A 10,175-nucleotide genomic window follows, 5' to 3' on the forward strand; every position below is an offset into this window, starting at 1 on the left:
TTATGGAGGAAAAACGCTAAGGCGCCCGTGTGCTGTGCGATATCAGTGCACGTTAAAGATCCCCAGGTGGCCGAAATTATTTCGGAGCCCTCCACTACGGCACCTCTTTCTTCCTTTCTTCTTTCACTCCCTCCTTTATCCCTTCCCTTACGGCGCGGTTCAGGTGTCGCCGATTATCGGAATATCACAATATTGGAATATCAGCTTGATACCGAATTCAAGCGTCACTCTGCCATGCACCAATTTACTTCCGGCCTCGTGGCTTTTCGCAGGAATGGCCAGTCTGGAAGCAGCGGCCGGCGGCGCTCCAGCCGCAAGCTGGTGCAGATGGCGGCGGCGGCCATGGGAAAACTGTGATGACCGAAGCGGAGCAGCAGACTCTTCGTGCCTTCTTGTCTCCCAGCTCAGCCATGGCGGGTCCCGCTCGGGCTCATCTATCGACTCCGCCGCGCGCGTAACCAACCGAGACGCGGGCCAGCCTGAAAGGAAAAGCGCACAGACGTTGCGCTGTTCCTAACGGAACGCGCCGCCGCACTAAGTGCAGCTTGCGCTCTTACACTCTTTCCCTCTTTTGATACGCAAAAGATGTGCTATGAGCAAAGGGTTCACATCGCAGTACGCGACATGTTAGGAGCGAGGCGCGGAATGTGTTCAGTGCAGTCGTGGTCAGACTCGAGACAATATTATAACCCGCCTCGGGTTTTAGTGTATGTTGAAAGCGCGACATTGTTTCGTATTCAAGCAACTCGCACAAACCTTTTATCTTGCCTCTTTCATTCCGGCTCAGACCAATGCACATGCACTGAACAATACCCTTTCGCCACTCTTTTCTAGCCAGTAGCCTTGAATAGGCTCGCTTTAATGCGATATCATTACAGTCCACATCCAGCAAAAATGACGGCGTGTGTCACAAACTTATCTGATTGGTCGAGCGAGGCCACGTGACCTCGCCACGTGAGGGCACGTGACGTCGTCACAACCTGCCCATCGGAGTAGGTGGGAATCAAATTAAACTTTGATAGAGAGAGGGTGTGTGCCCTTGTGACGTCATCACAACCTGCCCATGGAAGAAAGAGAAGGCAGAAATAAGATGAAAGAGGAGCAAGAAAAAATGGCTGTAAAATCCGGTTAGAACCAGTTCTTGTCTCGGTCTACGCCAAAGTAGCAACAATGGGGTGCTATAATGCTATCGCATTCCAATTTAATGGGCATTAAGTGTCTTGCAAGTTTATTTCCGCAAAACACAGGCCGTTTACGTTGGGCACGTTCAAGCCTGCGGGCTATTTGCCAACTCCTCACGGATGTCAAGTGCTCTGAGTGAGACGATGTTTTTCTTGTATTGTGACATGCGATAACTTTATCCAGCGCATCGCGAATACACTGAAGCCAATATCTTATGAACCATTTCCGCGGTGACACCATAATCACCACGACCGCACTCTGAGCTTGCGTAAAGAGTATCTCAAAGGAAGCCCGGTCGCTGCGGTTACGACTCGAAGGGACCACTAAGCTGGCGGCAGCTAATCGGAAGCAATGGCCAGGACGCAGTACTGCGCACTCTTCCCATCGCAACTCCGCTCGAACATGTCGCAAAATAGCCCCACTGGACAAATCTCTGCAGAGTGCACGGGCGTGGTAATCGCTTGTTGTCGCGTCCGGTGGTCACTAAGAGATACTGTGATCGTCTAGTTGTTCGCTGTAGCACGGACAGTGAAGCAAGAAATCTGTAGGTAGAGCCTCGGGTCTTTGCTCCTACCAGTTTTGAAACTCTGCTTCAAAATCTGGCTTGTGCACGCGGCCACCTCGCGCAGAATGGATGTATGGGTGTTAATGAGCTTCCCCTGAGGATTAGGGCGGTGGCGAGTGCCACCAAGACCGGAATGTTTTTACATATACCTCTTTAACCAATCTGTCATTCCTGAAGGTACCAGCTAAAAATTATCTGCTATTTAAGTACAACTGTATATAGTCTTCTACGCTATACCAATTTCAAATCCTGAAATAATATATTTCGGTAATTAGCAGATTGAGGCGCCATCTAAGAGTTTCAAACAAAAGCTTCCGTCGTCTGCCACAAAGTGCAGACAAGCTTAACTCTACCAATATTCAAGCTTAATTTACCTGTCAGGCTTTTATATGCGTGACCTTTTGTTACTGCATCTGTTTCACTTATTTAGACTAACTGGATAAATGACTCAACACTTATTTCGTTGCCGGGTGCCGCCTCGGTAGTTAAGCCAATTGGAGCTTGTAAACTGAACACAGTCAACACTACTGCCGACAGGCGTCGCGACAGTCTGCTTTCTTGCGAGTTTTGGCCAAATCGGACGACCAGATTTCGATACATAGAGCCTAAGGGAAGTTTCGAAACTGGTATGATCAAAGAGCTGTGAGTAGAGTTAGGGCATGGTGCCTCGATACCTCAGCGTCGCTGGGGCGCGAACCATCGAGGCACCGCTGACTAGGACGAGTAGCGCCTCCTATGCAAGCGGGAAGACACTCGTTTTGTCGTCGGAGACCGCAGCGCCACGCTCTCTCTCTCGGCCAAGCCGCGCGTTAGATGTAGGAACTCGCGGCGCCCACTGAGCACGTTTCGAACAAAGCGGGGGCGAATGGGATCACAGTATTGTTTTGCTTGCCGAGCGAGCCGCTCATCTTAGGACTAGTGCTTCTCCTGAGACGAGACTGCTTTTAAGTGTCTCCAATAGAGGCGTGTGGCTTCGCGCTTTCCATTTTGTTCTTGCACGCATGCATACCGTCGAGGATGAGAAGTTAGCGTCGAAGGCAGTTGCATTGCCCTTAATTCAATGCAGAATTTCAGGAGTGCACCATCGCGGCTAAAGCGCAGAGCTTTTTTACTGAGCGTTTTGTGGAACATACTAGGGCTCTAACCGCTTTTGTGGCTTAGAGAGCGCTGCATTTTGTGGCGCAGCTACTTTCAGACCAAATAATTCGTCATTTAAATTACTCAAAACAGCTTCTAATAATGAGATGGGGCTAGAAATGTAAAATACACGCAACTCGTGCAATGAAAACTAAAAGTAACAAGCCGATTTTAATGAACGAAAGAAAAGCTGCATGTAAGGAATGTCATCCAGGTGAAAACAAGAGGACGAATTAGCGAATGCAGCCTAAACATGCAAGCCCTTCGCGATTACTGCAATAACTTATCTTTGGTCACCGTGTGCATGCAGCAACAAAAACTGTCTCACGTTGTTGTGAGCTCCAGTGATGCTAACAGGGAGCAAAAATTCAGAATGGTGCCCTCACGAGGCTCATATGTGAGCCGTTTCCGACCACCATAGTGCCCACTAACTTAACCACCTCCTCTCCTCAAGGCGCTCGCAGTTTTTAACGCCATGCACAACTCGATGCCCGAGCAGCAATATAGTCTGCCTTCCACATATGCACGTCACTTAGCACAGTCCCATTTTACAGTTCTCGTGCTCACAGGTCCAAGCAAATATGCATACTTATATCCTTTCGCAGCGTTGCTTATAGCGTCACTATTTTATTCCACTTTATCGTCACTTTCACCAGCACATGCACACTTAAGGGCATTCGCTTGAAGGCTGCTTATGCTGCAGATGGGCGAGGTAGGTCTGTTCTCGTTTCCCAAGGCACAGCTTGCATCTCCAATCTTAGCGTAATAATTTAATTAGAAAGAGCAAAGCACTGGGAAGATTGTCCACACACTTTTGTATAAACTTCCTTTTTTTTGCACATGTAAAGGGGCCACTGAGGTGGCTCAGTGGTTATGGCGCTCGGCTGCTGACCCGAAAAACGCGGGTTCGATCCCGGCCGAGGCGGTCGCATTTCGATGGAGGCGAAATGCGGGAGGCTCGTGTACTGTGCGATGTCAGTGCACGTTAAAGAACCCCAAGTGGTAGAAATTTTTGAAGCTTTTCTCTACAGCGTCCCTAATACCCAGAGTCGCTTTGAGTCGTTAAACCCCCATAAACTACGCTGAACTAAACATCATAAAGTATGAGCAATAATTTATTGGTTAGTTGATTGGATGATTGGTTGAATGATTTGTCCTGTAGGCTATGGCTGAAAACAGTAATCAAGGTAACTGCATTTACCGGTCTACATTCTAACGGCGTCAACAATTAAGTGCAGACGTAAACTAGAACTAAAACCGTCAGTCGTTATTAAGTGAAATTCGGTAGTTATCCCAATAAAAATTTAAAATTATTGTCTAGGATACGGGCCACTTCTAGGACAGCAAAACGACAAGACATGTGCTGGTACGAAAAGAAGTTCACACAACATGTTGGCAACCTTCCCACTGCTTCGTTTCACAGACTCAAATCACAAACCTATAGTGCTGTCAGCAGCGCAAAACTTCACTTCTATGAACGGGTAGGGACCAATGGCACAGGAAGGAGGGAAAGAAGGCGTTGTTGTTCAGCGCGCTTCCCGGTAGTGAGACGGCGAGAGTTACATGCGGCATTTATATAAGTTTCAGCCGTTCGACCACTGTCCCATTCCCTTGCATGTAGACAAAGACACACACAAAAAAGTCCATTTTGCGCCCTAGTCGACGGGATATTAGTTTTCTAGAGCAAACGTGAAAATCCTGATTTCCGGGAATTCCCCGGTATGGCCCTCACCTTTGCACTATCTTATACGAAGCTAAGATAAAACCGGTAAACTGAGAAACTTCCCTGGCATGAGCGAGCACTTTAAATCCCAAAAATAACAAATCAAAGCCGAGCTCGCTCTATGGAGCCACCTTTGGAGGGACACATGGTCAACTCCCATCAAGTTTTCGTTCTCCCTAAAATTCGATAGCGCGGTTTTCTGTAGCTATGTTCATGTTCGACAGGTTTGTCAGAATATGTTTAGTTCACTCTGAACATTTTCCCCACTACTCGAGTCGAAAATATGACGTCATCACTGGCGTCGATGGGATCAGAGACTCTGTCACCGTTGGCGGTAGGTAGCTGAAAGTGTGATCTACCTTATTTACCTTAAAGGGCTCATAAAGAAGTAATAAATTGTATTCGACATAATTGCACTTAGTCCGTGCAAATTACCGGTGACGGCGATACGTGTCTTTCGCTTATTATAATCTTTTCTCGCTTATAAAATTTAGATTTTTAACAAAAATAGCCTTTTTTACACTACCAAGGATAAAGCGTCGGTACCAAAGAACCTCAGTGTGTCCCGAATGTCACTTTAAAGGCTAACCTTTTTTTTCCCACTAAATGGCGTGGAACTCAAGAGCGGGAAGCAGGTGCCGGTGTCCCGAGACGCCGTTCATTCCAGTGAAGCTTTGCACCACGATCGCGTCAGCCTGCAAAAGCATGCGCGCACAGGCCAGCTATAAGAGGGACGAGCGAAAGCTGCGGGACTTGCATACGCACACACACAGCGCGCCAGTCACAGCAACCGCCCAAGTCCGCTGCGCTCTCATCACTCGCGCGTTCAAACCTGTTCATACATCTCATACGTGCCTTCTTGCCTCATACATACTATACTTTCTAGAGGGTTTTATATATATACAAGCGTCGAGGCACCCCCCAGACTCGCGCTGTCACCATTGTACAGTTATTACTAATACGACATGCCGACCCGCGCAGCCGATGTATAGATGCATGCGACGGGCGCATGTCGCGACGTTCGGACCACGGGAGCCGACTGGAAGAACCGGCAGCGGAAAAACCCTGAGCATGGATCGCGAAGTCGACTGAGTGCCCCGAGTACACTAGGCAAAATTTACTGATTGGTACTACGCTCACAGCACTGCAACTTCACGCCACAAAATGCCACGGCTGCAACATTCCACCGTATTTATTTGTTTTGTTCGCAACGTCAGTGGCGGCAGCCAAGTAATGACAGTTGAATATAATACATGGGCACAATGCGTATGTTAGCAAATGACCATATTAGACGCGTAGCTATAACATACGAACACAACTGGATTCTTGGGTTCAGCATTGGGACTTATATTGGAGAACAGGCGACCGAAATAGCAGGAAAGGGTGGTTGACCTTTACCGGCTGACGCGAAGCCGATCGCCTTTATATTTATTCTGACTGTAGGCGACTCTCGCCACTAAAAACCGGAGGTGATAAAATGCAGCCTTATATCAAGTTAACTAGCTCAGCGGCGGATTTGTGGGTTGCTCTTCTTTGGCGGTGGGAATGTGGGGCTATTTGTATTTTTACCTTTCTGGTGCAAAAATGGGCTGCAGCATGGTTTTTCTAAGTAAATTTTTTTGTTTGATTGGGGAGTGGACAATCGCATCCCCCCTCCTGTTAAATCGACCATTGACCCAGCTCTGGTGTCATTACCATTTTTTTTAATGCAGTGAGCGAGGTTGCAAGCTTGGGGAGCCTAGATTCCGAACGATGTTCTCGACCGTTGTCACATACCACAAGCGCGCAGTGGAATGCTTCAGCAACATCTGCGAATAGTCGCTGTTTGGTGGACTCCGCTGTTTAAAAGAACTTACAGGTCTTATTTCCGTCGCCGGCTCTCCCAGTCGGCCCGATGCACTCCGGGCATCCGACGTTCGATTCAATCAAGATTTTATGCAGACGTTGAGAATATAGCCGAACCTATAGACATGCACCAACACAGCAATCTTTGTAATCTGTACATAAGCACTTATCGCTTCGTTATTTTTTGATGAAGTTGTCGAGACAAATAAAGAACTGGAACGTTACACGGCTGCCTCCGTGTCTGTCTCTTTAAAGAACGACACTGTTTTCCTTTATTGCGCATGCTAGCCAGAGCTGGCGCATGGGATGAACGGATTCCCACAGCTTGCCAATGGCTCCTTCGACTCGATTATGAAATTTGTGGAACATTAAGTCGTTTCGCTTCAGAAATTCACACCGACGAAGTTCGAAAAAAGTAAGTCTGTTTCCGCGAGTGGCTCCTAACGTAAGCCTCGTTCCCATCGAGCGAGGCTTCTGAGCGGAATCATGGCGGCAACACAGTCGAAAAGGTAACGCGTGAAGTCCAGCTGCCGGCGCAGTTGAATATTCAAGTTGAGTATTCGATACAACCTGCCTGAACTGCCCGAGTCTAAGGCATTAAAAACGACATCCAGGTGCTTTTTAAGGCGTAATCTTTTCTTGGCTCATGAGGGGCGTGGACGGAAGTTTGTGTACGCGGAAGTTGTCCGCACGAACCGTTAATCATAAGTTGCGTGGTAAATGAAAAAAAAAGAAGCTAAAAGTTGATTAAGCAACAGCTCTTTTGAGCAATATATACGCAATGAAATAAAAAACCAGAAATGAAAAAGTAAAGAGTAAGAATAAAAAGAAACAAATTAAACTAAGAATAAAAAGAAAGAAATTAAACTAAAAAACCACAAGTATAACAAAAAGTACAGAAAATAAAAGAAAATTAAAAATGAAGGGAGAAAGAGAGGACAAAGACAGCCTTTCGCATTTGCGCTCACAAGCAGACCTAAGAGCAAACCTGCAATTTTTCGTTATTTTTTCTCCAAGAGCTCTTCTTAGGACATATTGAACGTTGGAGCCCACGCAACAACGACCGACAGAACGAAGCGAGGAAGAGACAACGCGCTCAAGAGACGCCAGAAGAACGCGCCGCACGACTCGAGAAGCGTCGTAACGAAGATGCGGCTAAAAGAAGTCGTGCCACGTCTCGGAGTGACTCTTCAACTGCGGAAGAGACCGGTCGAGAGCGTCGGAATGAGACGCTGCGTAGACGACAGGCCGACGAAACGAAGCTTTGGCAATTCAACTAGGGTTAACCAGAGCTAAACCACAGCCAATTTTTTAACAAAGAACTCGCCTGTGAGAACTTGGCGCCATCTGTTGTATGCGCTACAAGTTACACGGTCTTTCTTCGTTTTCTTTCAACAATGGGGTAATTTTTCATAAAACTGCGTGTTCTTGGCACAAAAACAACTTTTCAGTGAGTCATGCGCCCTCCGGCAAAATAAAATACCACAACACACTAGAACAGTAGGTGAACCAATGAACTATTGAGCATCAGGCATTTGCTAAATGATATGGTAGCGTTGGTTTGTATGCAACGCATGGATGCATCGACCAAGAGAGGCGCTTTTTCGACTAGTTACGTGCACTGGAGGGGTTGCTTTGCCTGCATGCTTTCGAAAGCGCATGTATTTTCGCACGATTCAGCCAAATGTTGTCGAGCCGTAGCGGGGAGGTTAATCGCGTTTTCGAACTGACATGGCTATTACTAACGGCCGGCTACAAATCTCTGATTTCAACTAGGCGCCTAACTCTACTAGTTAAAAAGTTAATTATTAAAATTTAATTAAGTACATTACTTAAGTAGATTCACCGGTTTTCTGCTGTCCGCCAGCACTGGTAATACTATGCCTCATTTTACCAAGCAAGTCCTACTTTTGAAAATTTTTGAAAGTGTTCGCTGAAACAACCGGTATATCGTATATAAGCCTCACTTGTTTTTGAAATTTAGTCGGGGTGCGGCTCTTAACTGAAAGTGTAATTACACCCCCTCTCCCCTCCTTTTCAAGCGATATTCTTGAAGAAACTACTTTGTTGGTCACTACAGTTTGTAGCTACATATAGCGCTAAGTTTCAGGTAGATTTAAAGCGTTTTTCGCAGTAGCTATCGCCACTGCTTGCGCTGTCATCACCGTCGTCATCACCCTCATAAATCCGGTCATCTTCTGCTGCATGCATTTAATTCTGAATCTCTGTAACAGTAAACCTTTGACGAACAACGTCTGGGCACAGAGCACGCCAAGAACTCTAAATCCAGAAGCACGTGAGCTGAAGTGATGCTCTTTTTAGTCGTCCAGTTGACGTCAGTTTGTGGTCGACCGTTGGCATCTACTCGTAGCAGACGCATATGAGATCTGCTTGAAAACGTCTGTTAATGCGCACATCGAGCAGGTGTAGCGCGTTTGTGAAGCCGCCAGGGATGACTGCCAGCTGCGAGCGTGCTTCGGCAAAACAAACCTTCACGCGGCCAGTGCGGGGACCACGCAGTCTTTCCGAAACCAGGAGGGCGCCTTCCGTACGAGGAGGTCCACCTCCCTGTTATCCCACTCAGTGTTCACCTAGTCTACAACCGGTCGTGGCTGGTGTAATTCTATTCTACTCCTTTGTCAGCTGTAAGGCCTAGTACTGACTATTACTCGTTAAAATTTAGTATTTCGCCGCCTCTGATGACGTCCCAACATTTAGACCAATCGCGAGCTTTATAACGCCTGCAATCTTTGAACGACGTCGGATTTTCGTGTCCATGAGCAATCTAATGCTTTCGCAATAACTTTAATCATGAGAAGCCTTTTTTTGGGCTGTGGCGTCCAAAGGGGAAAGGTCGGCAGACTGCTGGCGCCGTGCTCTGTTCCCTGAACTCTCGTCTCCTGCTATTTCGCCGCCGCGGTGGCTCAGTGGTTATAGCGTTCGGCAGCTGACCCGAAAGACATGGGTTGACCCCGGCCGCGGCGGTGGAACTTCGACGGAGGCGATATTCTAGAGGCCCGTGCACTGTGCGATGTCAGTGGACGTTAAAGAACCCCAGGTGTTCGAAGTTTCCGAAGCTCTTCACTATGGCGTCCCTCATAGCCTGAGTCGCTTTGGGACGTCAAACCCCCAATAAACCAAACTTATCGTCCTTTTTATCCTTCAAGCCTTGCGCCGAGACGGTGCAGTCTCAAGCAGTGCGCCATTTTCCTTTTGCTCACATCCGGCCATAGAAAGGCGCCGCTCCAGATTCTGTATCTTTGCCTTCGAATAGATTTTTCGAGCCGCATTCAGGTCTTCGAAACAAATCCTACATCCTTTCCTCTCCACAGTGGAGACAACGTCGCTTGGGCAAAGAGCGCACTTTGCAGCCGAACCAGTTTCCTTTCGAATGCCTACGCACCCTCCCCGCGAGCCCCCTCTGGGATCCAACAAAAATAAATTCGGGCTTAATTTTGCTCTTCTCGTACGGGGCGGCACATACTATCTTAACTCATGCAACCGGAAATAAGGCGGCGTGAGTCTATGCAGTGTTTGTTAAGTGTCCTTTCCAGGAATCTCTAGACCCCGCTTATTTCCCGGCGCTGGAATCCATTCGGGTGGCATCGTCCACTACGCAGCAGAGCAACCTCACGGCTGAGTCGGGCGCTTCTGTGCTTGTGTCGGCAAAGGCTGCGTGGCCTTGTGTATCTTGTCGTCCGCATCTTGTCGCCGTCCTTTGAA

At 47.7% G+C, this 10,175-nt stretch overlaps 1 protein-coding gene across 1 annotated transcript in view; it reads left to right on the forward strand.

Moving 5' to 3' along the window:
* The window catches only part of LOC144101181 (uncharacterized), an 81,850-nt gene extending 75,173 nt beyond the window's left edge, over window positions 1-6,677 (forward strand). The window contains exon 16 of the mRNA XM_077634231.1: window positions 273-6,677. Coding sequence (XP_077490357.1) covers window positions 273-357 — 85 coding nt within the window. The 3' untranslated portion in view covers window positions 358-6,677. The remainder of the gene's footprint in view (window positions 1-272) is intronic.
* Window positions 6,678-10,175: the final 3,498 nt, after the last annotated feature.

This window comes from Amblyomma americanum, chromosome 8 (genome assembly GCF_052857255.1).
Source record: "Amblyomma americanum isolate KBUSLIRL-KWMA chromosome 8, ASM5285725v1, whole genome shotgun sequence".
NCBI lineage: Eukaryota > Metazoa > Arthropoda > Arachnida > Ixodida > Ixodidae > Amblyomma > Amblyomma americanum.